Source organism: Penicillium canescens, assembly GCF_028828765.1.
Source record: "Penicillium canescens strain IBT 15451 chromosome Unknown utg000001l_segment0_segment0, whole genome shotgun sequence".
NCBI lineage: Eukaryota > Fungi > Ascomycota > Eurotiomycetes > Eurotiales > Aspergillaceae > Penicillium > Penicillium canescens.
Genome location: NW_026703963.1, coordinates 408,013 through 435,121, shown reverse-complemented (window position 1 = coordinate 435,121; position 27,109 = coordinate 408,013). Strand labels below are relative to the sequence as shown.

At 49.3% G+C, this 27,109-nt stretch overlaps 16 protein-coding genes across 16 annotated transcripts; 9 read left to right on the top strand and 7 right to left on the bottom strand.

Moving 5' to 3' along the window:
- Positions 1-18: 18 nt before the first annotated feature.
- On the bottom strand, positions 19-351 carry N7446_000170 (uncharacterized protein; the record flags this gene model as incomplete). The annotated part of the gene is made up of 2 exons (XM_058508937.1): positions 19-100; positions 149-351. Coding segments are annotated over 2 exons (285 nt in total), but the record flags the coding sequence as incomplete, so codon positions are not given.
- A 504-nt stretch (positions 352-855) lies between these two features.
- Positions 856-1,536, top strand: N7446_000169 (RTA1 domain-containing protein; the record flags this gene model as incomplete). The annotated part of the gene is made up of 2 exons (XM_058508936.1): positions 856-1,296; positions 1,342-1,536. The coding sequence occupies 2 exons, from the start codon at positions 856-858 to the stop codon at positions 1,534-1,536; spliced, it is 636 nt and encodes a 211-aa protein (XP_058377915.1).
- A 431-nt stretch (positions 1,537-1,967) lies between these two features.
- On the top strand, positions 1,968-3,254 carry N7446_000168 (Mn(2+) transporter ATX2; the record flags this gene model as incomplete). The annotated part of the gene is made up of 3 exons (XM_058508935.1): positions 1,968-2,017; positions 2,072-3,028; positions 3,077-3,254. 3 exons carry the CDS (start codon positions 1,968-1,970, stop codon positions 3,252-3,254), a joined length of 1,185 nt encoding a protein of 394 aa, XP_058377914.1.
- Positions 3,255-4,199: 945 nt separating this feature from the next.
- N7446_000167 (F-box/WD repeat-containing protein) lies at positions 4,200-6,361 on the top strand (the record flags this gene model as incomplete). Its single annotated transcript, XM_058508934.1, has 4 exons — positions 4,200-4,646; positions 4,707-5,350; positions 5,403-6,114; positions 6,170-6,361. 4 exons carry the CDS (start codon positions 4,200-4,202, stop codon positions 6,359-6,361), a joined length of 1,995 nt encoding a protein of 664 aa, XP_058377913.1.
- Positions 6,362-7,204: 843 nt separating this feature from the next.
- N7446_000166 (putative C6 transcription factor) lies at positions 7,205-8,968 on the top strand (the record flags this gene model as incomplete). The annotated part of the gene is made up of 3 exons (XM_058508933.1): positions 7,205-7,264; positions 7,379-8,122; positions 8,180-8,968. 3 exons carry the CDS (start codon positions 7,205-7,207, stop codon positions 8,966-8,968), a joined length of 1,593 nt encoding a protein of 530 aa, XP_058377912.1.
- Positions 8,969-9,457: 489 nt separating this feature from the next.
- N7446_000165 (putative mitochondrial phosphate transporter Pic2) lies at positions 9,458-10,605 on the top strand (the record flags this gene model as incomplete). Its single annotated transcript, XM_058508932.1, has 5 exons — positions 9,458-9,548; positions 9,608-9,613; positions 9,673-10,323; positions 10,380-10,503; positions 10,554-10,605. The coding sequence occupies 5 exons, from the start codon at positions 9,458-9,460 to the stop codon at positions 10,603-10,605; spliced, it is 924 nt and encodes a 307-aa protein (XP_058377911.1).
- A 445-nt stretch (positions 10,606-11,050) lies between these two features.
- N7446_000164 (uncharacterized protein) lies at positions 11,051-11,846 on the top strand (the record flags this gene model as incomplete). The annotated part of the gene is made up of 2 exons (XM_058508931.1): positions 11,051-11,416; positions 11,544-11,846. The coding sequence occupies 2 exons, from the start codon at positions 11,051-11,053 to the stop codon at positions 11,844-11,846; spliced, it is 669 nt and encodes a 222-aa protein (XP_058377910.1).
- A 746-nt stretch (positions 11,847-12,592) lies between these two features.
- Positions 12,593-12,955, top strand: N7446_000163 (uncharacterized protein; the record flags this gene model as incomplete). Its single annotated transcript, XM_058508930.1, has 2 exons — positions 12,593-12,679; positions 12,713-12,955. 2 exons carry the CDS (start codon positions 12,593-12,595, stop codon positions 12,953-12,955), a joined length of 330 nt encoding a protein of 109 aa, XP_058377909.1.
- Positions 12,956-13,088: 133 nt separating this feature from the next.
- Positions 13,089-13,388, top strand: N7446_000162 (Winged helix-turn-helix transcription repressor DNA-binding; the record flags this gene model as incomplete). Its single annotated transcript, XM_058508929.1, has 1 exon — positions 13,089-13,388. One exon carries the CDS (start codon positions 13,089-13,091, stop codon positions 13,386-13,388), a length of 300 nt encoding a protein of 99 aa, XP_058377908.1.
- Positions 13,389-13,891: 503 nt separating this feature from the next.
- On the top strand, positions 13,892-14,290 carry N7446_000161 (uncharacterized protein; the record flags this gene model as incomplete). The annotated part of the gene is made up of 1 exon (XM_058508928.1): positions 13,892-14,290. The coding sequence occupies one exon, from the start codon at positions 13,892-13,894 to the stop codon at positions 14,288-14,290; it is 399 nt and encodes a 132-aa protein (XP_058377907.1).
- A 195-nt stretch (positions 14,291-14,485) lies between these two features.
- N7446_000160 (uncharacterized protein) lies at positions 14,486-16,001 on the bottom strand (the record flags this gene model as incomplete). Its single annotated transcript, XM_058508927.1, has 2 exons — positions 14,486-15,858; positions 15,914-16,001. The coding sequence occupies 2 exons, from the start codon at positions 15,999-16,001 to the stop codon at positions 14,486-14,488; spliced, it is 1,461 nt and encodes a 486-aa protein (XP_058377906.1).
- Positions 16,002-17,534: 1,533 nt separating this feature from the next.
- N7446_000159 (YagE family protein) lies at positions 17,535-19,147 on the bottom strand (the record flags this gene model as incomplete). Its single annotated transcript, XM_058508926.1, has 2 exons — positions 17,535-17,611; positions 17,659-19,147. The coding sequence occupies 2 exons, from the start codon at positions 19,145-19,147 to the stop codon at positions 17,535-17,537; spliced, it is 1,566 nt and encodes a 521-aa protein (XP_058377905.1).
- Positions 19,148-19,633: 486 nt separating this feature from the next.
- On the bottom strand, positions 19,634-20,771 carry N7446_000158 (uncharacterized protein). The gene is made up of 2 exons (XM_058508925.1): positions 20,297-20,771; positions 19,634-20,246 (listed from the first exon to the last, which is right to left on the bottom strand). The coding sequence occupies exons 1-2, from the start codon at positions 20,746-20,748 to the stop codon at positions 19,748-19,750; spliced, it is 951 nt and encodes a 316-aa protein (XP_058377904.1). The 5' UTR covers positions 20,749-20,771; the 3' UTR covers positions 19,634-19,747.
- Positions 20,772-21,272: 501 nt separating this feature from the next.
- Positions 21,273-21,626, bottom strand: N7446_000157 (uncharacterized protein; the record flags this gene model as incomplete). Its single annotated transcript, XM_058508924.1, has 3 exons — positions 21,273-21,341; positions 21,411-21,560; positions 21,621-21,626. The coding sequence occupies 3 exons, from the start codon at positions 21,624-21,626 to the stop codon at positions 21,273-21,275; spliced, it is 225 nt and encodes a 74-aa protein (XP_058377903.1).
- A 1,318-nt stretch (positions 21,627-22,944) lies between these two features.
- N7446_000156 (CTD kinase subunit gamma) lies at positions 22,945-23,814 on the bottom strand (the record flags this gene model as incomplete). Its single annotated transcript, XM_058508923.1, has 2 exons — positions 22,945-23,523; positions 23,578-23,814. The coding sequence occupies 2 exons, from the start codon at positions 23,812-23,814 to the stop codon at positions 22,945-22,947; spliced, it is 816 nt and encodes a 271-aa protein (XP_058377902.1).
- Positions 23,815-24,126: 312 nt separating this feature from the next.
- Positions 24,127-26,977, bottom strand: N7446_000155 (chloride channel protein; the record flags this gene model as incomplete). Its single annotated transcript, XM_058508922.1, has 6 exons — positions 24,127-25,605; positions 25,657-25,748; positions 25,798-25,912; positions 25,967-26,223; positions 26,280-26,809; positions 26,865-26,977. The coding sequence occupies 6 exons, from the start codon at positions 26,975-26,977 to the stop codon at positions 24,127-24,129; spliced, it is 2,586 nt and encodes an 861-aa protein (XP_058377901.1).
- Between the last annotated feature and the right edge of the window lie 132 nt (positions 26,978-27,109).

The following is a 27,109-nucleotide window of genomic DNA, read 5'->3' as shown; positions in this document are numbered from 1 at the left end:
CATTCTCATTGCGGAATATCAGAGATGGGAGGTCCCGATAACCGCCGCATTCTTTGTTGGGTCGCTTGCATTGCGAGCATATAGGATCCAGCCGGTCACACTAGACCATGTTAGTTTCCGATCAAGTATGAGGCTTAGCTACCAGTACCTTGATTCGTCTTTGCGGCAGCTCGAACAGCCTTTGCTTGGGTTACCATGAATTGGCATTGCTATGCGAATGTGTCGTCTTTCAGGTCTAAAATAGGAAGGATTTCGTAGACTAGATGGCCATGTGGGAGACTTGAGCTCTGGGGCTGAATCCACTTCATCGCCTGTTGGCCAAGACGATTCGCTGGTTGATGCTTGGCATGGCCTAATTGGGTAATTGTTTCATCGTTTAGTTCGCGGATGAAAGTGGCGGGCTTTGGTGGGAGCCTGGAATATACCAAATCTGACAAGTGGCTGAGTACTGTACAGTATAACCGGACTTCGGGCACTTTAATCCCGATTTTACGGTTTAATAAAGGTGGGACCCCTGCACTGATATACTCATAGCACTTCAAAGTCATTTACTTCAATGTCGTTGATCAACAGGGCTACGAGGGAGAACCCCTCTTATTATCGTTACAATCCATCTTTGGCTGTATCAATTGTTGCAGCCGCCCTCTATACCATTGCTTTTATATTGACATTGGTCCAATGGATTCGATACAAAGCCTGGGTTTGGAGTATATTCGGACTCTTTCACTTCTTCAGATCTAACCCATACCAGTGGAAGCTGTTGGATACATTGCCCGCTGTGTTTCTGTCCAGAACGTAACTGATAGATCAATCTACGCCCTTCAACTCTGTCTTGTCATCCTCGCTCCGGTTCTCATGGCCGCTTGTTGCTATATCCTGTTCAGTCGTATTCTGATTCTTATAGTCCCCCAAGAGGCACGCACTCTACGACTGTGTTGGGTCCCTCCCCGATGGATCACACCGATCTTTGTTGGATTTGATATCGTCGCTCTGCTGCTCCAGCTTATTGGTGCCGTGATGATTTCTTCGGTCGATTCCACGGATATAGATGCACAGGACAAGCTTGGTAGAGGAAAGCACATTGCACAGGCTGGCGTTATTATCCAGCTAGCGGCTTTTGGCTTGTTTGCCGTGGCTGCTGTACGCTTCAACTTTACATCGAAACGATTTGCAAAATCGCTCAGTGAGCGATACGAGGAACTTGGGGAGAAGGAGTATATAATTGATGGCATTGCCAAGAATAAGCATTGGCCTGCCTTGTTGCGAGTGGTTAATCTCACCACAATTCTGATTCTTGTGAGTTTTCCACTTTGATTCCTTTTCATTGCTAATTCGTATCAGGTTCGGTCTGTCTATCGACTGGTGGAATTCACGGAGGGCAATACTGGTTACCTGAATACGCATGAATGGCCCCTGTATGTCTTTGATGCTCTCGTCATCTATCCATGCGTCGCCCTGTTCGTTTATTGGCATCCGGCGAGATATTTACCTTACTTGGGATTCCGAGTGCCCAAAGGAGGCGAATGTCAGCCGTGACTTTGAACTTCAGACGCGATAAGGACCGCGGGGTAGACCGTAACTGATGGTATTTAATGTTTTAAAATAGAGAGTCTTGTAGAATATATTTCATATAATTTTGCTAAACTTGAATGATGGCCTTCGTGATTTAACAATCCATATACTAGGGGCTGTACCCCGTAAATAGAACAAAGATCGACGAGAAAAGCAACAAGGGCCAGAGGGGCAAACCAGGGCGACCCTGTATACTTCGTGCAGTCTTGTTACAGTCCGACAATACAATCTAGAGTCAGTCTTGCAGAGCCCTATGTAGGCTGGTCCCTGAATTCCTTGAACTCATACCTCCCCTGTGTTTTGATCGAAAGCGGTACCTGACGTGGGTCCCGAACTTCTGCCCTTCCGACACGTTACTCTCCACCTCACCATGATTGACGTCTAGTTTGCACATCATGGAGGGACTATTCACTCTGCTCGCTTTGAGCATTGTGATGGCAGTAACGTGAGCCACTTGGCTATCTATTCAAAGCAACAGCTAACAGTTCTTGATTGGCAGATCCTTTGTCGTTGGCTCATTACCTCTCGCCTTTACGCTCTCCCCATCCCAACTACGATTAATATCTTCCATTGGCATGGGAGTTTTGGTAGGGACTTCTTTGATCGTGATTATCCCGGAAGGTATCGAGACCCTTTACAGCGCCAACTCCCTCAATCCCAAGGAACTCAATACCCGGGCGACAGCTGTCCAATGGCACCAGGCACCCGCTGTGGCAGCCGCCTTTGGTTCAAATGAAGCCAGCGCCAACATTCCATCCGATGCTGTTGTCCCAGGTCTGCCCTTGGAAAGAGAAGAGACAGTGCCCATCATTCGCATTGACGAAACCGACTCGCAGCGGCTGCGTGCCCGGAAGGAGGAATCGTCGGGCGACAAATCAAGCAAAGGATCAAGCGACGAAAATGAGGAGAGCTCGCCCCATGCGTGGATTGGAATCGCCCTCATCAGCGGATTCATCCTGATGTACCTCGTCGACAAACTACCCGAATTTGCAGCGCCTACCAAAACCGACCGGACCCCATACCATATCTCCCTGGATAACCTTGGATCGGGACTGCGACGGGGCTCCTCGCCCTCTCGCGAGGGAGGTCTGCTGGATGCAAACCACGCCAGACGTGGCCACAGCTTCGCGACCACCACCGGCCTGGTGATCCATGCTGCGGCGGACGGAATTGCCTTGGGCGCATCCAGCTCCGATACCGGGCTGAGCTTCATTATCTTCTTGGCGATCATGGTACACAAGGCACCCGCGTCCTTCGGTCTGACCTCTGTCCTGCTCAAGCAGGGCCTGTCAAGCCGTACAGCCAGAGCGCATCTACTGGTCTTCAGTCTTGCTGCTCCGCTCGGCGCTTTGGCCACTTTCCTTTTTGTACAGATGATGGGATCTTCCACCGCCGATGAGGCAGGCACTCACTGGCGCACTGGAATGCTTCTGCTTTTCTCCGGAGGCACTTTCTTGTAAGTTTTCCGAGATGACTGACTTGGTTTTTTTTACTGATCCTCTAGGTACGTTGCTATGCATACCATGCAAGAAAATGGCCCGGGCTCATCGCCACGCGAACTGCCCGTCAACGGATATGGTGACCGGGATCAGAGTGGATCGGACAAGTCGCTGAGAGACTTGATTGCTTCTGTTTTGGGCATGATCCTGCCTCTGTTCTTGCAGATCGGACATGCCCACTAAACAGGTACACAGTTCTAAAGATGTGTCATGCTGCTTTTACGTTTCGCTGAAAAGTTCACATCTTGAGAGCATATACCCTATTTGTTTAACATTTACTGACGTTGACGGGTCTAGCTGGGAGATTGGATAGAGGAGAATAGGCTGTTCTATTAGACTTGTACAACTGGCAAATGGAGTGTTGGTCATAATTGCATGGTATCTCACGATCACATCTACGTAGCGTTATGCCATAGGCCGTAGGTATTTAAGACCTGACTATCCCCAGGAGGGACTCGACACTCTTTAAATCATGTCATCCGTGGGGTGATGACAAGATTCGTCAAGGCTCGTCAGTCTGAATCATCGGCAACCCGGCCAAGTTCCATGGTCCCTGACAGAGCCGCGTGCGTATCCAAGGACTTGGGAAGTATAGCAAGTTGCCTGTTCACGATAATCCGCCATAGTTTACCGAGGATTGGCCGGGGAAAAGCGCTTCGGGCTCCCCGACCCGGACTATCGCGGGCTACGGCTCGTTGCCTCTTTGCCATTACCGAAGTTCATTGTCTTTGAAGGCAAAAGGCAAAAAGGCAAAATACATGTATTTCTAAAGGGTAGGGGTCGATCCCTACCCGATGCATAGACCCCCATCTCGAGTCCGGAGAAGAGCTTGGCGGCTTTGTCAGAGGACCCGGGCACGACATCGTCTCCGCTTGGATTCCTTTCTCCCCTCTTGAGTTGCATCTTGATATTCATTCACTCGCATATATACCCCGGGGGACTACTCGTCTTACCTCCTTGCCATCCTCCGGCCAGCCTCTCTCACACCCGACCACCAACTCCCGAATTCCTCTATGCCTGACGTGGACGCTACAAGGCTGAGTGTCTGGCACTATCGATAACTGCGAATCGGAACCTTGGAAGAAGTCGCTATAATAACTCAGGGGTTGTTCCTCTGTTCTACTCGCCATGGACTCCCATCGGGCATCATTCAGCGACTTAGGGGAAGGGAATGCGCACACAGTGGAGCAGTTGGGCCCTCATTCTCAGCCGTCCCGCGACACGGTCAACAGCTTCACAAGCACTCCCTCCAGATCTCTCAGTACTAAGAAAACCGTCACCCCTTTACCTGCAAATCTTCTCCCCTCGGCGCCCGCATCGCCCCCGACTCCTGCGCCGAGCCCGACTCCCCATCAACGACCCCCCAACTGGCACTCGACCGATGATGAAGAGAGCAGTTTCCTCTTGAACCTTCGCATACAATTCAGCACTTTATCAAATGCCCGGAAACAGAAACTTCTGGAAGGTCTTTTAGATGTATGCGACAGCCAACAGCTGAGTTTCGTGTCGAGTTACGTTGGTCCTCGATTAAGAAAAGACCCATTCCAAGTCTTTCCTAACGAGCTATGCTTGAGGGTACGCTACGTGATTTATTTTGCCGTTACTCCGATCCAGTGTTAATTTGTTTCTCCCCAGGTCCTCTCCTTTATCGACGATCCTAAAACCCTCGCCAGAGCCTCTCAAGTATCCCGACGCTGGCGAGAACTATTAAACGATGACATCACATGGAAGAACCTATGCGAAAAGCATGCATATTCAGTGCGGCGAGTGCTGGAAGATGAAGGGGACTTGGTTGACCCCTTCACCGCTCATCCCGTGGACTCGACATCCGGCGCACGAACCTTCAGCGGCCTGCAGCGGCGCTTAACCGCGTCAAACGGCCAGTCTACCGAGAGCGAACCGGACCTTCCCCGCACCCTGTCAGGTGAATGGTTGCCACCCACCAGCTTCCCGTCGCGAAGACGTCGCACCCGTCCTGTCTCCTATCGTTCGCAGTTCAAGCAGAAATACATGGTTGAATCAGCGTGGAATAAGGGTGGTCGCTGTACCCAGCGACATATCACTCCTGACCAAGGCGTCGTTACTAGTCTGCATCTTACGCCGAAGTATATCGTCGTTGCTTTGGATAATGCGAAGATTCATGTGTATGATACCAACGGTGATAACCAGAAGACGCTTCAGGGCCATGTGATGGGTGTATGGGCGATGGTCCCATGGGACGACATTTTGGTCAGCGGAGGCTGCGATCGTGAAGTCAGAGTGTGGAATATGGCTACTGGGTAAGGCAGACACCGACCTCCAAAAATGAAAAGTGGTGCTAACGCCAGGCAGAGCGGGAATTCATTTACTTCGGGGTCACACATCAACTGTCCGCTGTTTGAAGATGTCCGACAAGAACACCGCCATTTCAGGATCAAGAGATACAACTCTCCGCATTTGGGACTTGTCCACGGGGACCTGCCGGCAAGTACTTGTCGGACACCAAGCAAGCGTGCGCTGTCTTGCGATCCATGGCGACCTCGTTGTATCAGGTAGCTACGATACGACCGCTCGGATATGGAGTATCTCTCAAGGACGCTGTCTCCGGACACTGTCGGGCCATTTCAGTCAGATCTACGCGATTGCCTTTGACGGGCGTCGGATCGCGACGGGAAGTCTGGATACTAGCGTTCGGATTTGGGATCCTCATTCTGGTCAATGTCATGCCATTCTGCAGGGCCATACGTCTTTGGTCGGACAATTACAGATGCGCGATGATACGCTGGTGACGGGTGGTTCTGATGGCTCTGTCCGTGTCTGGTCGTTGACTAAGATGGCTCCCATCCACCGGCTTGCGGCGCATGATAACAGTGTGACTAGTCTTCAGTTTGATAAGACTCGTATTGTCAGTGGTGGCAGCGATGGTCGTGTCAAGGTTTGGAATCTCCAGACTGGTCAGCTGCTCCGAGAGCTTTCTACTCCGGCTGAGGCTGTATGGAGGGTTGCCTTTGAAGATGAGAAAGCTGTCATTATGGCTAGTCGATCTGGCCGTACGGTTATGGAAGTGAGTTTTAATTTTCGAGATCTTCCAGATATATTACGGTTGCTAATCACCACAGGTCTGGTCCTTCTCTCCTCCATTGGAAGACTATGATGACACCGCTATTGAAAGTTCCTCGAGCACACCGGGTATCAGCTCCGTTGACGACAACGAGCTGGCCGTCCCACCACGACATCGGACTCTCTTCTCCGATCCTCCACCATCGATCCCACCAGGCAGTGACAGTGACCAACTGATGCCCGACGCCTGATTTCTCGCATTTACTGATCTGATCTCATACAATCTCATCTGATCTAACCTGCCATATAATGATTATGCATATCTATCTATTCCATCATATTTATCTCCCCATCTTTTTGAGCGCAGTGGGGTTTTATCATCAGTTGAGTACTTTGCCTTGTGAATGAGCTGCTGGCGTTTCTACTTTACCCATGTGCCTGTGGAGCACTAGGCAGGCTGCATATTTGGTGTTGCGAATCAGTTGGCTGTTTCTGTCTTGGTTCCTGTCTCAGATCTCATACTGGAGATGTCATAGTGGAGTTACTGGATTCTCCATATCATTTTGATTCATTTTCTTTCATTATCCTCCCTCTCACATCGACCATTTCGGAGAGATTTGCGAGCACATGATACCTTGTCTCTTTAGCTTTGCAAACCCTTGGAATATGATCTATACGAGTACATCTACATGTAATCTAATAAAGATCCCTTCCCTTAACTGTCATTTTTGGGAGACTCGGAAATGACTAAGCGCATCACCCCGATTGGGCGACATCCAAGAATAAACCTCTCTTTGCGTTCGTACCTTCACATCTCCAAGACATCCTGGCGAGTGTTGGCCAGAAACACACTCCCAAACCTAGACGAGCCACGTCGCCCATCTTTTATGATGTGCATGTACTCTGCTCGGAGTAGGCAGCCGAGTTGATTGAGCTTCTTTCCATGACACGCGCACGGTCTCTTGCACCCTCTGTGGAACCCACATCAAGCCCGACGTACCTGTGATCCGCAGGTCCCTGGCCCTTTATTCAGAGGATCCTTGAAGTATTGAAGGTTTCTGTGCTTTGCTTACTACTCCCCCCGCGGGTGAACAATGGTCTATGGGGGCAAGCCGAGTACCGGATGTTACCTGTGTCGCAAGCGGAAGATAAAGGTGAGCTTGTTTCTTTATTTCTTTCTACCGTGTAATGCTTTCGGTCTTACCGGGGCATCCACTTATAGATGTGTATGAAATGGATTGATGGGATATATGCTAAAGTGAATCAAGTGCGATGAAGCTCAACCCGAGTGCAGGAACTGCATTATATATGGCCGCCCTTGTCCGGGGTATCGGCCCAATGCAGTCTTCCGCAATGAGACCAGGAAAATTGAGCGACTGGTGAAAATTGGCAATAGCACCAGCAACAACAGCAGCAGTGGAAGTAATAGTGGTAGTCAAGGCCATACGCCTGATTCCGACTCATCGGTCATCGTGGCCGGGCGCCGGCGCCATGGAAGCATCCAGAGCAAGTCCACGTTAACATTGTATTCGCCCGCTGATGCAAATTGGGAGCAAAGAGCTCTATGTTACTTTTTTGATCAGTTTACCATCCAAGCCGACGAAGAGGATGGTGGCCATCTCGACTATCTGCCCCCGCTATATGCGCGTGAAATTGGTCGTCAGAGCGGCAATGCGCCGTCTTCGTGTTTGCGGTGGGCGGTTGATGCTACGGCATTGATGACTCTTGCTAATGCTAAGAATGCTTCTCCGCTGATGAACAAAGCTAGACTGGATTATGGCAAAGCCTTACGTAGTTTGCAAGAGGCTTTGGCGTCACCGGCTCATGCGGTCAAGGACGAGACATTTGCTTCTGTTGTCCTGCTTTCGCTTTATGAGGATATCTCTGGTGAGCGTAACGGGTTGTTTAGCTCGCATACCGCGGGCTTCGAGTTCCTGATGAAGCTTCGTGGTGAGGGGCAGATGGATCATCGGCGTGGGAGGGATATGTTCAACTTTGCTTATACACATCTTGTAAGTGTGCACCATTCACATATCATATGTTATACTTGAAGACTGACACCGGTTTAGTATGTTGAAATTCTCGCCCTGGGAGATAAACCCCGCTTCGACGGCGACTGGGTTGTCGGCATGCTAGACAGCAACAATCCCGTTGAGAGATTGATGCTCACAGCATCCAGTATATCCCAACTCTTCACCTCTATGCGCCCCGCGCCACCCCCAGACCAAGCAACCGTCGAAGCGTGGATTGCGGCCGGCCTCGAATGCGATGCTGAACTCGCTCAATGGACTCAAACCCTCCCTGACCGCTGGCTCCCTCTCTTCGTCTACTCCGACCAGGGCGAGCCGCTCATGACTTATAACCGGATCTCCACCGCTCTGGTCTGGAATTACTATCGCGCTGTGCGGGTCATGCTGCAGCAACTCTTACTCAGCCTGCACGGCTCTCTGGCTGCCATCAAAATGCAGTCTTCCTTTACTTCTACCTTCAAACCTCCAAACACGCAACCCGGTGATTCCACACCCGGAACAAGTATAAGAGCAACAATCCGTGAATTAACTACAGAAGTCTGCCGCGGCCTCCCCTTCTGTCTATCAGACGTCGATTCCCTTGGCCGCCCGACGAAAACAGTTGGTGAATGGCAGACACGCGCCGCTCAGGGCTATGGTCTTCTCTGGCCACTGTGGTACCTCCTTTCCTGTGGCATGCCCACACTAGCACAGGTCGAGCAGATCCGCACCGTGTTATATCGCATTGGCTCTAAGCATGGTATCAAGCTGGCTTTGGTGCTTGCTCGTGAAGCTGAGCGTATTCGCCGTGAGCAGCATACTGAGGTACCAGTTGTGAATTCTGCATGAGCTTGTATGAATGCAATGAGTTATGTGGGCATATTTCCTTTTTTGGGGACTGGACATGCATGTCTCTGGATATCTCGGCTTTGAACTCGGAGTCGCGGCACGGCCGGAGCTGTGACGTCATACAGTCTTCGCGCTAACTTCCCTGATATTGATCCAATTATGATTGTTACTATGTATAGATATTTATTAAAGTATGGATTGAATATTTATTTTGTTGGATAAATCAAAATATATCAAAATATATATTAAAGTAACAGAGAACTCCGTAACTACTGTATCCATGGATGATCGACGAATGCGGAGATAAGCCCCCCTCAGGTGCGAACTATGCAGCTTATGCACTTTATGAAGTGGACCACTGACGCCATGCTCAGCTTTGATATCTCTACGTAGTACCGTAGCTTGTTTCCCTCTTTAATTCTTTCTCCTCGCTCTTCAGACCGCAATTCGGCCCAATCTCCTCTCTTCCCCCTTCCCCCCCCTCTCACCATGGCACTGCAAGAGCGTAAGCTTCCCTTTGGGAAGATCGAGCCTAATTCATTCAAATACTTCTACAGCTGTGGACTCGGTGGTATTATCGGTATGCCCCCCTTCCCGTCTATCCTTAGAAGTACATCACTTACTAACATATCACCCCAGCTTGTGGTAAGCAAAAGCACTAATATAACCAATAACAGCACCAATAACACCAACACGCAATGCAGGACCTACCCACACAGCTGTAACACCTCTCGACCTTGTCAAATGCCGACGCCAAGTCGATCCCAAGATCTACACCTCCAACCTACAAGCATGGCGCTCAATCTTCTCGAAGGAAGGTCTCCGCGGCGTCTTCTTCGGCTGGTCCCCAACATTCCTGGGGTATTCATTCCAAGGCGCCGGCAAGTATGGTTTATACGAGTACTTCAAGTACCTCTACGGCGACCAGATGTTCCCCCAGACAAACCGCACCCTCGTCTTCCTGGGCGCCAGTGCCTCTGCGGAGTTCTTTGCTGATATGGCACTTTGTCCGATGGAGGCTATCAAGGTTCGCATGCAGACGACGCTGCCACCGTACGCTTCGAATCTCCGTGAGGGGTGGGGTAAGATCGTTGCGAAGGAGGGTCTTGGTGGTTTGTATAAGGGGTTGTATCCGCTGTGGGCGAGGCAAATTCCTTATACTATGACTAAGTTTGCGACCTTTGAGGAGACTGTTAGACTGATTTATCGCACGATGGGGAAGCCTAAGGAGGAGTATGGTCAGTTGACGCAGACTGGGGTTAGTTTCTTGGGTGGTTATATTGCTGGTATCTTCTGTGCTATTGTTAGCCATCCCGCTGATGTGATGGTTAGCAAGTTGAATGCTGATCGGAAGGGTGAGTGCTCCACGGTTTTTTTGGTTGGATTGGTGGATTTGCTAACTGTTTGGTAGCTGGTGAGGGTGCCATGACTGCTGTGTCCAGAATCTATGGTAACATTGGATTTGCTGGCCTGTGGAATGGTCTGCCTGTCCGTATTGTGATGCTGGGTACATTGACTGGCTTCCAATGGCTCATGTAAGTGACTTTCCACCCTATTGCGAATGTATCGGGCTGACGATGTGAAGTTACGACTCATTCAAGGTGTTCCTGGGTTTGCCCACCACTGGTGGCCACTAGATAGAATTTTTGGGAATTTGTATGTAGCGAGGAGTTTGATTAGTTCAATTATCAATAAGTTCAATAGATGTATTAGAGAAAGAACCGTGCAGAGTAGCTGTTGCCGTAGTTTAGACCGCCTTTGTGCATCGCGGCAGAATAAGATCATCGCCTGCCAGAATCGCGACGTCCGCGATACCGCCGTATTAAAAACCTCACGATACCCTCAATCGGCGAATAGCGTCTCTCGATCTCATCAACGACTAAGCGACCTGGTCTATATATACAGATCTCGTCCCCCACCTCCTCTTTCCCTCCTTTTTTCCCGTCCACCTTTCTGAAGCTCGTTGATCCCTTCGCATCTTGACCAGCTTCTGACCACCTAACGTCGCTGCTGGATCTCTCCTTGGCCCGTCTCATCAAAGACATCCCGTGCCACCAACCACCATCACCCCCTCCAACAACAATGGAGGCCTCTCGCCCATCCACCACCATCCCGCCGGCCAACCCCCCCAGCGTGGAAATCGCCTACAAGCGCAAGTGCATTGCGCTGAAGCGCCGTCTCGCCGAAATCGAGACAGAGAACGAGCTGATGCGCACTCGCAACAGCCGGAGCCACCAGTACATCCAGAAGATGCGGCTCGAGACGTGCATGCTCCTGGAGCGTCTCAACAAGATCACCGGCATGTCCGAGGAGGCAAAGGCAGGCGCCATCAACCCGGACCTGCGTGCCCGTGCCGCCGCAATGATGACCAGCTCTGGTGTGCCCGAGGGCACTGGTGCCACTCTCGAGGATGACACCGAGGGAAGCTCGGATGAGCAGCCCCGGACCGTACGTTCATCTTCCTTTCTTCTTACTTTGAGAACACTTCCTTCCCATCTCTCTTTCACTTCGGTCTTACCTTGGTTTCAATCTCTTATCTATTGTTGCATCTGGTCTAACGTCTCTTACTTCTTAGCCCGAGGAACGTCCCCTTCGCGTCAAGCGCTCCCGCAAGTCTGCCGTCCCCGGTCTCGACGGCGCCGATGATGACCTCCCCGCCGGCCCCGATGGTCACCAAGATCCGGCGGACCCTACCAGTCTGCCCCACCACCTCCCGGCTCCCACCCAGGAGTCGCTCACCCACTCGTTCCGGGTGCAGACTGGCAGTGGTTCTGCCGATCAGACCCCCGCCGCGGCCGAGGCTGGTCCTGAAGTTGGGGCCGTACCCATGGACATGGACAAGGGGGAAGTAAAGGAGGAGGTTAAGGAGCAGTTTTAGTCGGGCTTTTTTTTTTACTTTTTCCCGTCTGCCCCGATAAGACGTGGCTCGGGCCTAGGTTCTTTACTTTGTTTCCTTTTTTTCATTTTTTTTTCGGCGGGATCCTATGCATCGGGCGCGATGTGGTGCGGGCTTTATGGGTGCTTGTTTTTTGCCCGCCCTATGCTCATATTGAGCAGGGCCTTACTCTTTTCTCCTGGCGTTAGGGCTGCCCAATTCATCTGAGAGATACCATGCCGGAAGCATGGCTGACGCACGTTATTTTCCTTTTCGTAGTCTGTAGATGTTTGTACTATGTGTGCAATGATCTGTATATAGCAGATCTTGAAAGGGAAAATAAAGCATGATGATGTCTATTGCTACACTTCTTGAAAGAACTTCACCATACGCTTTTTGCTTTCACCCCCCAACATCTTTCCACACCTGTAGGTGTAGCTTCCTGTTGCCATTCTCCTTAATTACATTCTAAATAAGCCTATTGTTATATTATCAGTCTAGGCTATATCATTTGCCTCGAAAATCCGTGGCCGTCACATATGTGTCACGTGAGGGATATAAATGAGCCCTAAGTTCTACGCACTGATCGTAGATTATTTCACAAAGCTTCATCTGGACCACTAATATTGCAATCTATGCCCTGAGTCAGCTCTTACTGTAGCCCATAAGCTCGAAAAAGGGAGTAAAGAGCTGAGACATGTCATTTCATCAGAATGCATCTCTGTTATTAAGTCATTTTCGATGTTGGCATGCCCACCTTGGCCAAAGTTCCCGAATTCCTTCGCTTGCAGAGCTTCAACAACGGTGAGTGTGTGGCTACAGGCCCTCTGCAACTTGTGGAACAGATTGATGAGCCTATTTGGACATAGTTGCCCCCTCATCCTGAGAAGCTGGATGCTTGTCTTACCTTTATGGAAAGTGATCGTGGCGCACGACCCGGCTGGCTGGAGTGGTTCCATGTGGCCGAGAGGATTCTTGGGGGTGCCCAATCTTATGGGATTCTCTTAGTGGATGTAGCTAGAGGCCGAGGGCATGATTTAGTCGATTTGCGGCAAAAATTCCCTGATGCACCGGGACATTTGATTCTCGAAATTCTTGCTACATGTTCTTGATGCGAGTATATTAATGAACGGATCTAGAAGCAGGCGATTGATTGTTCAAGCCACAGCCAATTCGAGGTGTGTCCTATTGCCTCCATGGTAGACAGACTGCTGATTGATTGATTAAGGTGCTCGGATCTACTATATGAAGTTTGTCTTGCATGATTGGTCGGATAGGGAGAACCAAAAGACCTTAACTGAACTATTAGGTACATTGAAGCTAGGTTATTCCAAGTTGATTATCGAGGAATTTGTGCTGGCAGATCGGGATGCAGCTATGCTTCCTGCAATGTGGGATTGGGAAATGATGATTTTCTGTAAAAGCTTGTTGGGCTCACAGACTCAATGGACTCGCCTATTGGATGCGGCTGGCTTCCAGGTCATCAAGTTCTGGGCATCACCTGGTGATGGACTGAGTATCCTTGAAGCTGAACCCGAGGGATAATTGTACAACTAGTTCAATCTTTGTGCTTTTGCAGCTATAAACAGCTTGCAGTATTGCCATTGTTTCATTGTTTGTTTTCTTTCATGCGATAACTCAATGGTCGGCTCTCATGCCGAGATCCTCTGCTGTCAAAGAAGACCAGGATCAAACTAGGATCATTCACAAACTTAGAAGAGCTCGAGTAATTTTCTTCTCAAGTCCTAGAATACGTCTTCATTTCTTCAAAGGTCAAAGACAAGAAGAAAAAGAATTCTGAGACACTAGTACACAAAAACTAGAACCCGCTCATGAAAGCTTTAGACGCTATAACTTTCTGAAAAGCTCCTCTGATTTCCTTAGAAACTAAACTTAAGTGAGAGGAAGATATCCTCGAAATCCGAGTAGTGGGTATTAAATCAGCTTGATCACCCATTCTCTAGCCTTCATCTCCTCTCATAGAGAGACCCTTACCTAGCTTATACAAACCAGCCACACACCAATCCCACATTATCAAACTCGTCGAAATGCTTGACGCAATGTTCATCAGAAACGGCTGGTATGCAGGCGAAGAAGACCCCGCAAGGCACGAAAACCCCTGGTATGTCAACGTCTTTTACAAAGACACCGATAGGCTCAAAAATGATATGGAACTCATGGACAAACTTGTCTCCGAGCTCGCGAGGGGAAACGCCACTATTACAGCTGAGTGTCTGCATCATATTCGCTCTCACTGTATCTCGCTTTTGATCGATCATGGGGGCTGCCCCCATGAGAAGATCGGATGCGCGTATGACTTGGCCAAGAGGATTCGTGATACTGTTCTCGCGAGCAGAACGACTATTAGTCGCAACAAGCTTTTCCGTGGGGAGGGTCTTGGTATTATTGGATTAGAGTATGAGACCTCTCAATTGCAGTACCGTTGAGCGTAGGATGCCTTCGGGGAGATTGGGTGGTTTATTTGGCAGTTTCATAAGTAACAATATTAGAGTGACATGGCTTTATAGTGCTCTGCTAGCTGTACCGGGAGCCAACACAGTCTTCGCAGCAAAATGGTTAAACTGTAAAAGATGACAGACTGTAACAATGAATATAAAAATCCAAATCCGCATTATATCACTTCATACATTAAACCACATTTCGACCGCACGCAGTGGTAACTGATACTGCACATCGAAATAGTATCTCCAGGGACTCAAAGTAACATGAACCGTCTGACAAGCCCAGTCGACAGCAACAGCGGCCTCGCGAGCATTCTGGAAGGCCATTATTGCGCCCGCAGCAGTTAGAGCCCCGAATATGATACTGATAAAGGCCGAGAGACCAATACTGCCGGCATAGCCAAAATCGTGTTTGTACATCTCCTGCTTCGCTTTCTTGAAGCGCTCCATATGGAACCCAGACTCCACCAACGCAAAGAAATTGAGCATATAGACTCTGTAAAAAAACCCAAGAGTAAGAAAAATGAAAACGACGAAAACACCCAAATTAGGGTCTTTAACGTCCATGACCTCGTTGGAGAATGCAAAGTGGTAGGCGTGAAAGAGTAACTCTCTGGAACAAATCTGGTCCACTGAGCACGTCGAGATCCCAGGTGCAGCCGAAATCTGGGATGCAAGACATTCGTATGTGGGATACTTGGAGACCGTATCCGCACTGGCTTTCCATATGTATACTGACGCTATCCACTGAACGACGGCCAATGTGTATAGTGTCCATTTTGTAACCCATGCCGTTGTAGGGGTGTGTTCGATAGCACAACTGTATGGATGAAAGCTGATCAGGTAACCATATTTCCATAGTGGTACCCAGCTGAGCATCCCAGGCGCAGGGAATTCTGTTGGGTTATTGAGATGTCGTCCAAAGTCGATCCACCACCAAACCGCCGAGATCATATCCCAAGCCATGATAGCCCAAACATCCCATTCGATTTTCTTGCATGGGTCTCTCCTGTTGCTGTATAGGGCTTTTTGTAGCTTTCTGAGTTGCCACAGGGCAAAAAGGAAGATCATGGCAGCCTTGGTATACGCTCCAATAGTTGTCGCCCAAAAGGCCGATGGACGCGGCGAAGATGGGACGATCTTGAACTCGTTGAAGCAGCTCACCACCTCGCACCAATCGTAAGAGGACTTTCGAGTTTCCGAATTGGTCGAGTCGAATATATTGAGCTTTGATACGTAGCCAAAATTTTGGGCCACAATGTCATCTTGGCCCAGTCTCAAGATGGACTCAATGGCAGTGCAGTTATTGACGACAGGCGGAGGTACGTTGTAACAGTCTTTGAACATGGAGTTCTTGTACAGCGCGTACTCCGAGCTGTTCTGGTCGAAGCCGTCATTGTCTGTCTTGACTGCAAACAGGACTATGACGACAACTGCGATTCCAATCAAAGAGGCTAAAACCACCAGGCCGAACCATATAGCCCCTGTTGTTGCGCGTCGGACGACCTTGTTCTCCGTTCGCGCAGGGAAAGCTGGAAACTTGCAATCGTTGACTGCTTGATTATTAGTTAACTGCTCAACGTGCTGCCGAGGTAGAGAAATACGTACTCTCGTCTCGGCTGATATTGGTCTCCACTGTGCTATACTCAAATTCATAGGAGTCTGTCTCCGAAGAGGAGTTATGGTACCGTGGCATATTTAGTGGATGACTTAATATTCACAAGTAGCTGAAGGCAAAGGGGGGATATTCCAGTGAATATATACTCCACGAGGCGCTGCCATACACTTTTCTATGCCCAAAACCAACAAATAGACATGGTTTACCTCCCTGGGCCTTGCGCTCCACAAATTCCGACTTGCTGTCGCCAAGGGAATGGTGCATGAAGTATAGGATTACTATGCTGCAATAAGTCTAGCTTGCCCATTGCTTATACGGCAAATACTCTCTTGAGGCTCATGCCAAGGCAAGGCGCAACTTGTAGGCCAAGAGTCCTCAGCTGAAAACTGCTTGTCTCATGGACGGAATGCAGGACCAGTGACGTTTTGTATTCAGGGTTATACTCTTGGGGGTAAAACATAGCCACAGCCAGGCACCAAGTTCCCTTTCAATGAGCCTATGCCGAGTTCTGGTTTTAGTGGAAAAGAAAGAGGTACATAGGAATCCAGGCAGCGTAATGGTGTGCGGAATGCAGTGGTCTTCTCTTCTTCTTCTCTTCTCTTCTCTTCTCTTCTTTTCATAATTTACTTTCTTTCCCTATCTTCACTGGATGTCTCTGGGTATTGCCCGAGTCATGCTTGCTGGGCCATGCTACTTTGGTCGCATTGCATTTACGAACTATTCAGCCATCACGCCCTAGCCGCAGGATCCCTTAGGGCTACCACCAATAGCAAGTTGCCAAGGCCAACACTCAACTAGCCCTGTTAGAACTATAATTAACTTAAAGCCCGAGAAAACGTCCCCGAGTGCGAGACTTGGGGAGAATCAAGACTGATCGCCGTCTCTTTTCTTATCCGTCTACCATTAACTCGAAGCCCGAGAAACATCCCCGAGCGTGAGGCTTGGGGAAATTCAGGACTGATCGCCGTCTCTTTTCTTATCCGCCTAGCGTTAACTTGAAGCCCGAGAAACATCCCCAAGTGGAAGGCTTGGGGGATTCAGGACTGATCGCCGTCTCTCTCCCTTCTTTTCCGTAAGTGTAACGCCTATCATTCTGCCACATTCTCAAATGGTATCGGGATGCATTCAGAAACTATGAACAGACTACCTAGTGAAGCACCATTTTTACAGAAGCGTATCCCAACCCTAACACCGTTCCCCGAACTAAGCATAAGCATAACCCACACCAACTCCGATACTAGTAGACAAGGTAGAATACTATTGGAAACAAGAATGGCAGCGAAAAGTTGAATATTGGGGTCTTCGTTCATGTACAGTTGAAGGCCGGTCGAGGTTGGTAGATGATTTCGATGAAATATGTGATTGGGTAGGTGATTATTCGGCTTTAATGGATGTAGGGGATCTCCTGTCTGGTCGAGTTGTATCGTTGAGCAGATATTGCTGGATGGGCCGTTTCTGGCATGCTGCCGTGCTCTTAGGCGACTGGAAAATGGGAGTTATGCAAAACAAGCGCAGAAAAGTGGTGATATCACATATCAGGAGAGTTGGGATATTCGCATCAAGTCGGTGAGTCGAGAGAAGCCAGGAGTTCAACGAGCAATCTTCAACGCTCTAGTCTACCCCAGCGTAGAGATCGACAACAATATTAATTGCAGCCACGAGAATCTCCGCGGCGATCAAGACGATGACTGATAACTGTTAGATGAATCGCTATCACGATCGCAGTGGGACTTACCAATCCATTCGAGATATTCGCCGTGACGGTGGGTCAATTGATCCTTGAGGACTGCAAGCAAATCCGCAATAACATCCAGTCGCTCCGTCAACAGACTGACTCGTTGATCCATCTCCAGGTAGCTTCGGACTGCCTGGTACACAGGCTCCAGTTGCGGTTCTGCCCAGAAAAGTTCAGGGCTGTCTAAGACAGATCCCTGCAAATGGATGTTGATGCGGAGAATGAACAGCTCTCCGATCTGCATGTTGATCTGCTTGCGTGTGAGATTGACACTACCAGTCTGGGCAATCTGGGCAGGCAGAGGTGCGGTGTCGGTAATTGTTTCAGACACAAGATCTTCGAAAAGCGAGGTCTTGACTGATTGAGCTAGAGCATGAGAGATGGCCAGCTTGATCATGTTGTTGCGTGGGTCGCGAAGAGAGATGAAGTCGTTGTAAATCCTGGCCTGGTATTCCCGCGCATAGTAGAAGTTGAAATTTTCAATCTGCGTGTCATCAGGGCTCAAGATGGAGGTCGCAAATTTCGAGATATCGGACAAGAATCGTGATTCTTGCGCTGGGGACATTCCCCATATTACGACTGTGCCGTAATCGAAGAGAAATATTTCCGGTGTGTGAATTGTGGTGTCAATGTCGGGGGTATCTTGGACCACTGCTTGTTCAGTATGGTCTGCTGAATGTCCAGCCTCTTCGTGCAAATCAATCAAATCATCCCTTCGGCTCTTTTTGTTGTCTTCCACCTCCACGACGCTGTCCGAGTACCTTCTTTCGCTGGGTCGTCGCTCAGGGTGTCCATTACCACCTGGGTCGGGGAATATCCGACCCTTCTGCTTTTCTTCGTATTGGTAGTCAAAAGGCGAGTAAACACATTCGTCGTAAAGTTTGGGATTCGCTCCACGAGTCTTGCTCCGCGACTTGAGGAACTTGGTCACGCCCTCCAACCGATACGAATTGGCCGTACAGTAAGCTGTGACTCGTGGGATGCGATCGCGGTCGGCTTTGCCTAGTCGGGCGGCGTGGCTTCGTGCGGCGGGGTCCTTAATCCGAGTGATTTGCGAATAGACATCCCGAGGGAAATCACCATCAAAGCCTTCTTCCTCTTCTGTCACCGGATCGGGGAGCAACTTTAGTTTCTGCGCTTTCTTGGTGGTTCGCTGCGGTCCAATCTTAGATGCTGGGTGTGATGGGTATGACGAAGCGTTGAAGGGAGCAGCCCCATGGCTGTTGCGACGGCGGAGTTTGCTGTTCAACGCTGAGAGCATGGGCTGGCTGCCCGGACGGGGCTGGCTACCCTGGGCATTGACATTGAGGACTGGAGGTGAGCCTGTCTGCAGGGGTCGGAATGTAGGATCGGAGGTAGAGGAGGTGCCATAAGTGCTGATTTGCGTGAGCGGATTGAATGATACCGACCGCGGCGTCCGGCTTGCCCGTGGTGACGTAGAGGCTGGATTATGCTGAGGCAGCAACGGGGAATTCTCTTCTGGTGGCATGGCTAAATTGAAATGGAGACTTGGACGACAAGCGCCATTGGCGGGATTGGAGTACAGGAAAAAGCAAGAGAAGAAAAAGGAAGCTGGGAGCTTCCCAGGCTTGCACGTGTTCCGCCTTATTAATCGAAGGTGACATCGTCACTTTTTCCAAGTTTGGCCAGCAGAGATCTAAACATGCATGCTTGAGATATTACATATATTTACTGAAATTTATCTATTGTTACATGGTATCCTTAGTTTGTTTGAATTCAGCCGTTATTGGACTCCGTAAATGACTAAATTGCTATGTACATGACTTGGTTTCATAGGTTTCACTAACACCGAACACCATGCAACCTTCGGAGACGAAAGAGCCAGCATCATTGATTGATCACAAAATGGCTGCAGATGGCGGCGGGTTGCATACCCAGTCGACACCGACTTTCACGTTGCGCCAATGGGGCCCAGAAGACAGGGAAACATAACTCAACGCAGTGTTAGTGTTGCCCGAGTAAAATGGCTTTGGTAGGCCGCAGTAACATGCGGCTTCCAGACGTATTGGAGATATGCGACATTGGAGAATAATCGCTTTTAATGTTCATACAAGGTTTAACGTCAACTTCAACGGCGAACAAATCCAGAGGGTCCACTTGCTTTCTTCCGGAGGCCGTTGCCTTGTGCTGAGTTACGAGACCTCTGCAGCATGCTGCCCTTGAGGTTCCTTCCGGCCTTGGAAACCCTGGGGGCCAAGGCAGGTTTCGAGCTCTTCTTGGTGGAAGGCGCATCAAGCACCCGAATCGAGACATCTCCCATATTGACATCCTTGGGAATTTTGTCCTTCTTATCCAGGAATCTCAGCTTATTTGACTTCTTCGGCATTGCGAATTCATCGGCTGGGGGTGTGGGAGGGCGAATAGCAGGCTCAGCGTTCAGGATGTCATCAGGAAGCAAAGCAGGAAGAGCTGCCCGTCGTGCATCTTGCGTAGTTGTGCCTTGAATGGTGGCTGTGCTCTCAGAGAGCAGATCATCGGAAGACTCCTTGGGCTTTACGACAGTCTTGGCTTGCAACTTGCGGCGCTCGTCCAGTTTCCGTCGCTTTTCTCTCTTCAGTTGTTCTTCTCTGTAGGCATTGTTAACAGAATTCATTTGCAAGTATGGAATAGCACGTACAATTGCTTCGCGGTCTCTCGCTTCTTGGCCTGCTCCTTCATCTTCAAGAGCTGGGCAGAGTTATCAATAGCCTCTGGCGCATCGTCATCGCTATCCTCATCTTCTTCCTCCTGGTTCGGTTCTTCTGAGATTTCTTCAGGTAGTATCTCAGGGATCTCGGGTTCTTCGCTGTCAAAACGGAAGTGGTTCTTCTTATCCACGGGCGCTTTCTCTCCGTTCACGTTGGATGTCTCGGGAATATCGCTAGCATCTTCGGTTTCCGTAGCTTTGGGATCACTTCTTCTTCTCCGCTTGGTCTGCTGCTCGTCGGCCTTGCTGGCCTTGCGCTTTCCGCTTGCAAGTTCGGGCGCAACTTCGCCTCGTCGTGTAGTCACCATGTTGGAACTGGCAGAATCTGAATTTTCTGGTCGCGCGAATAGACCTTTAGCAGCAGTAACCAAGTGAGCAAACATAGAGTGACAAAATTGGATTGAACCTGTCTAGGTCGAGAGGTGAAGCAAAAATAAAAAATCTCTCGGCGATTGGGATTTCCCGAGGGCGGAGACTGATAAGCTACTCCGCCTTTTAACTTACATGTACTTCACTTCATCTTCGCCCTTTTACTGTTGTATTCTCAACTGTATTTGTCTTGATATGAGTGTAATTGAATGTTCAATCCTGTACGGCTATATAAGTTTCTTGGTTGCTCTCAAAAAGTTACGTTTTATTCGGTGGTACTGTGAATGTCCATTTTGTCCACTCAAGCTCCCGATATACATTCGATTCCATACACACAACATGGAAATTAACTCGGTAGCAAAGCCTCATCTTACAGAAAGCGTTCCTTCTGACCCAACCACCGTCCCGTATGATTATAAGCACTACCCAGACCGTTATCAAACTCGCCAGGATAAGACTCGCAAATTCTGCTAAATTCGGTGTAGTTTGCGAGAGTGTTGTTGCCAAAGCCATCGGCTGGGTTGAGAAGGTTCAAGGACTAGTTGAGCTTGGAACGGGTCACCTCGTCAATGACGGCTGGTTCAGACTCAACGGTGCCATTGTTGAGCTACAGTAGTTGGCATCAGTCAAAATGAGTCCGTCGCCAGGCTCGTGGCCTTCCATTGCATCGGAGCACGGGTAGATCTTCCCTTATCGCTGGCAGATGGCAGGCAGAGGCACCGTACTCTGCGATGTCCTGGTACGCGGCCATCATGGTACCACCGCCACTGTGTCCGAGGATGACGACCTGGTCGATCTCGGTCAGGTTATGCAGGTACTCCATTCCCTGATTTACGACCCGTCATCATGTCTTCGAAGTTGAAATCCGACATGTATCCGCTCTTACTGGCATCGTTGTTTGCACAGAAAGTCGTGAAGCCACGTTTGGGTAGCTCGGTACAGGCGGAGAAGGATAGATCGTCTCGCTCGGCATCACATAGACTGCAATGCGAGATTTCGGACCAGTCGTAGAAGGTCGGTAGAGACCATCAACAACACAATCATCATCAAAGTCAACTAATTCGGGAGTTGGAAAGGTTGTATATGTGGAAGCGAGAGTCCCCGGGCCAAAGACTCCAATGGCCACCAGGCAGCAATCCCAGTATCCTTTATGGAAAGCATAATGAACTGTGCCTATGTAGTTGTATATTGAGGGCGTAGGAGAGAATGGTAGCAGAAATATTTGACAGCGGCATGTCTACTTTTATACACCACAAGAGTAAATTATCTCTAGGAAAATGACACCGAAACAAGTTCAATATGTCTAATGCATGTCTTAAAAAAGGGTGACGCGTGCTTTCCCGTCCTGCGAGGAGAAGGCAAGCTGTAGACCATATGGGGCAGCGTCATCAAATACTTTGTTCGGATATACTAATTCGTACGAAACTGGAGATGCTGGCTTTTTAATAGAGCAAGGTCTACCTTGGCTCAGAATTGTGCTAACAGACAGACATCGTGATATGACTTATACACGCTAATTTTCTTCGCAGACGTGCATATATATTACATCCTTAAGAGTAGTGAAGAAAGATGACTTACCAATATGGCACCTACCTACATTTAATCTCGGGCCATAAAATATCCCCACAGGTACCTGCAACTCCGACTCTCCACTGCTCGCAACAAGAAATTATCCCCGAGGATTGATATGCCCCAACCACATCTCTTTGGCATTGACTCGACCCACTGATCATCCTATGCGGAGTCTAGTACTAATTAAGTATAGCCTCTATCATTTGCTGTGTGCATTGCAGGACGTGGAAAAGATTTTACCGATCTTCGGGCATTCGGAGACCTTGACTGAGTCTCTTACGCCTAACTGCGTTTGTGTCCAGGACATGGTCTGGTGGATTTGGTAATTTGTTGGTTTATTCATATCCGTAGCATGATGTCCGTCGTCAGACACATAGTTTCCGTAGAATATCGAACATTTTAGCTAGACATGTTCGTGCATGCATTGCTCTGCCCAAATACCAACGTCCCGATAAGCAAAGAAGATTTGTACGCTCATAGAACGTGCAACACAATCCCGCCACTTATGCAAGTCATACATATCTCATGTTCAGTCCAAAAACTCCGTCATAAATGCCGTCAGACCCAGATTGAACGCCGCAAAAACCAACCAAACTCCAAGGTGCATGCAAAAAGACAGCAAGAAAATGTACGTTGAATCACTTTTCAGCAGCTTTCGCGGTCCAGAATTCCATGTGTTTCCGGACACATTCCTGGCGCTCCTCAGCCTCCTCACGGAATCGAGTAAAGTCATCCTCCCCAAGATCACTAAGTTCCTCCCACATCTGGTTGTATTCGTCCTGGTCATTGCCCGTGACCGCCCACATGTTCTCACGAAGGCGCTTGTTGCGCTCGCGGTCCTCCTCAATGCGCTGCTCGATTTGCTTCTTGTCGAGGCGTATCTGAGGGGTGCCAGCCTTTGCCTTGCTTCCCTCCTCAGTTCCTTCTTCGTGATCCATATCGAGATGGGAGGGGTGGGTGTCACGGTCCTTCAGAGCTGCGTCAATCTCGGTCACGCTCTCGGAGGTGAGGACATTCTTGGTCTGGAGACCGTTGAGAACGTGGCGGACGTGCTTGACGTTGGCTGCGCCGGTGCCATCGGGAGGAACGACGGAGTCGACCACGCGGAGAATGTCGCGCTGCATCATGCGGACGTAGGCCGGGTGGTTTTCCTTGAGGGCCATGTCGCAGAGATGCTCGATGAAGTACATGATGTTCGCGCGGTTGTTCATGTTGTTCTAAATGCAAACCAATTAGCTAAGATCCAATATAGTGAATGGCACTGTTCATACCCGCTCAAGCTGCTCTAGGATACAGGAATGAAGGTCCTCATCCAGATCCCGATATTTGAGCGCATAGAGGGCAGCTTTCTGCGCGGACGTGACTGATGCACTGAGGTGCTGCAGCTGAGTCGTGAAGCGCATGCGCACCTCAAACGGATCGACCATCATCTTGCCGCCCTTTTCTTTGGCTTTCTTAGCTTCAGCCTGAGTATCGCTAAGGGACTCATCAGGAACAGGAGTAGACATCGTGATAGGCGCCGCGGGCGATGGAGATTATGTCAGCAGAGTGGGTCGTCCAAGAATGGCGGGAGCTGCAGAAGAAAGAAGATCTATACAGTAAGCAAACCACCTTGAAGCGCTGGGCCCTTTTCAGAGTACTTGTTTATTAGGGACATTTGATCTGAATACGCTTCATCATCTATTATCAGTGCTGCCATAATCTACTGGGCTATCCATTTCACATATCTAAAACAAAGGCTTTACCGGGTAACATCTCCAATAAAACCATGTAGATTACACCAGAAATGAGAAATATACAGAGCAAGATGGTAGCAAATTTCAGAAAGAATCCCTCCTCAAAGAACTGCTAAGACTCGACCTATCATTCCCATCAAGTAAACCGACTTCCTCGGCCTCTTGGCGATTCTGGAAATCTTGGGAGTCCTCGTCTCTAAGCGCCTCCTGGCGACGAAATTCCACGCCATTGAGTACAGACCAGACATCTTTCTTGGTCAGTAAGCCTTGTAAGATACCTTTATTGGCAAAAAGCACGTAACGCAGGCCAAGGCGTTGGAACATCCGCAGCACAATCAAGAAGGTGATGTTGCTGTTCAAAGTGATGGGAGTCTGATCCATCCATGGTCGTAGATCAAGGGTATCAACAGGGTCTGCAAAAGGTTGATGCGAAAAGAAGACCTGGGTCTCCTCGGAGAGATTGCGGGTAGTCGAAGATGTTGAATATTTCAAAGCAAAGGATAGCTCATTGCGCGTGATGTAGCCCAGAAGTATGGGCTTCGAGGTTTCAGAGACAACGGGAAACCCGCGGTAGGTAGTGTTAGCAAGGAGACCGCGGATAGAAGCAATCGTATAACCCGTTGCGGTCAGAACACTAATGTCATCCACGGTCGTCATGACTCTGTGAGCAGACACATCTGGGGGAGTGGTGTCATCACGATGGTCGAGGAAAGGATACTCATTCAGCCGAATCCATGATTCGTAGATACCTCGCTTTCCGAAGATATCACCACACCACTTGGAAAGCATCACAGCAATCATGATCGGGATCACGTATGTCAATGCGCCAGTCAACTCGAACATGATAACAACAATTGATAACGTCATTCGAGTTGCACCACCAAGAGCAGCGGCCGCCCCAATAATGGCATATAAGCCAGGAGTGACGCATGGGATGTCCGGCTCACATTTGCTAAACAAGAAAGCTTTCGGGTAGGCTTCCTGCCACATGCGCACGAGAATGCCCAGAGCACGCCCATAAAGAGCACCGATAGCGACTGAAGGCAAAATGATACCTGCAGGAATCTCAAGTCCAAAGGTCAAGGAAGCCAAGAAGAAAGCCAACAAAGCAGCTGCTACCAAAAATATTGCCACGCCGATCGATGCAGATCCTGTTGCGCAGAGGCCGAAACGATCATATGTCGCACTGCTGCACTCAGCAAACAGCGACTGAACAAGCTCCGAGTTTTGGGCCCGCATGAAATGGTTCGGATAGTTGACCAAAGCTGTAACGAGAGCAACTACAACAACTTCAATTATCGGCCGGGAAGAAGTTCGGCCTCGTCTCCATGTGGCAATCTTCGTATTTAAACGAATGAGGAATGCACCGTAGAGACCTCCGATGATACCAAGAATGATGAAAGGAATAATTTCGAAGCGGTGCCAGCCTCGTGTGTATGTGACTTGATATAGCACGATTTTGCCTGTTCGGAATGGGTTCAGGGCTTGTAAAGTGACAGCTGCAATCATGGCACAAACAAAGCTTTGCCACATAGTTTTGTCCGGGAAATAATAGGAGAGTTGCTAGAAAAATTAGTAAGAGAGCCAACGAAGGAAATTGTCAATGAACTATACCTCCAAACTAAAAAGTACACCTCCAATGGGGGCTCCGAATGCGACGGAAATACCGGCAGCGGCAGCGGCGGAAAGCACCTCTCGTTTTCGGGCTACATCATTAGCTGAATAATGAGGAAAGATGGAAACGCAGAGGCATACCTTCGTTGCCATTCAGGCTAGGAAAAGGCTTCATCATGATATTGGCACAGCAGCATGCAACGTGCACAAGTGGACCTTCCTTTCCTAGCCACAATCCTGATGCAACTGAAAGACACTCCAAAGACAGTCAACATAGGTATTACGTGGCAAAGTATAGGGCTCTACTTACTAACCCCAAGGACTTGATGGTAAGTGTCCACGGCCCCATGAAATGCCGAATGACAGTTCCACCAAGCACCGTTTTAATCTCAGGAATTCCACTGTGTCGAGCGTAGATGGCATAATTTCGTACCAAAAAGCATGCACATGCAGCAAAGAAGACCGAAAACACAACATAGAAAAGGTATCCAACCGTATATGTTCCTCCGTTTGAGGTTGTACCCAATGCATTGCCCCAAGGTGTCCAGTCAAGACACTTGGAGTGATCTATATATTGCATGCTTCAGTATGGGAGGCTCGAAGGCTCGACTGTAACAACTTACCATCAAGACCCCAGCAGCAAAAACTCTTGTTCAAATAGAACTTTCCGCCACCACTGCCATTCTTGCAATAACCAGTCTTCAAATCACCTAACCAATCTGTTGCAATGTCGATACAGGCGGCGATTATGCCTACTGCGATACCGGTTGCGATCAACACTAACCAGACATTGCTGGCATCAAGAAGCCGACGAGCATGGCCTAATAGACCTTGTCCGCTCGAGTGGAGGAGCCGTTTCCTTTGCCGCTCCTTTGTATATTCGTAGATCCAATCGATAGCTGTGAAGTCGTCGTAGCCTACACGTCGACCGGGGCCTTCAACATACCAGTCGAGAGGTCCTCCATCTTTGGATCCCTCGGGGCCACCATTGAATCCTATCGGCCCGTAAGGATCGAGTGGCGATACGTCTCCATTATGTCCACCTTGCGGGGCTGGAGAGCTGAAGCCAGTGCCCGATCCGCCCGCGGTAGGGGAGAGAAGATTAGATAGGCTAAATCGCGATCGTTGCTTTTGTTTTCGTTTGAAGGATATTCTGTAGGCGACCCTTAGTTAGTTTCACAATCCAAGGGGGAATCACCAAGACATACGGCTCATGTAAACCCTCGGACTCCCGATTCTCTTGGAGCTGGGGTTGGTCCTGATCCGCACTTTGCGACCAGGACCGACCCTCGCCGCCCGAGCCCTGACCACTCATTGACATCGTGGAACATCAATGGACTGCAATATTAGCATATCTCTCGCATGAAACAAGCTGTTGAAAGGAGATAACCATTGAGGACGCGCAACTGTGGCGCAAGCTCCGGGATCCAAGGCGGTGGAGACAGTCTAGGCG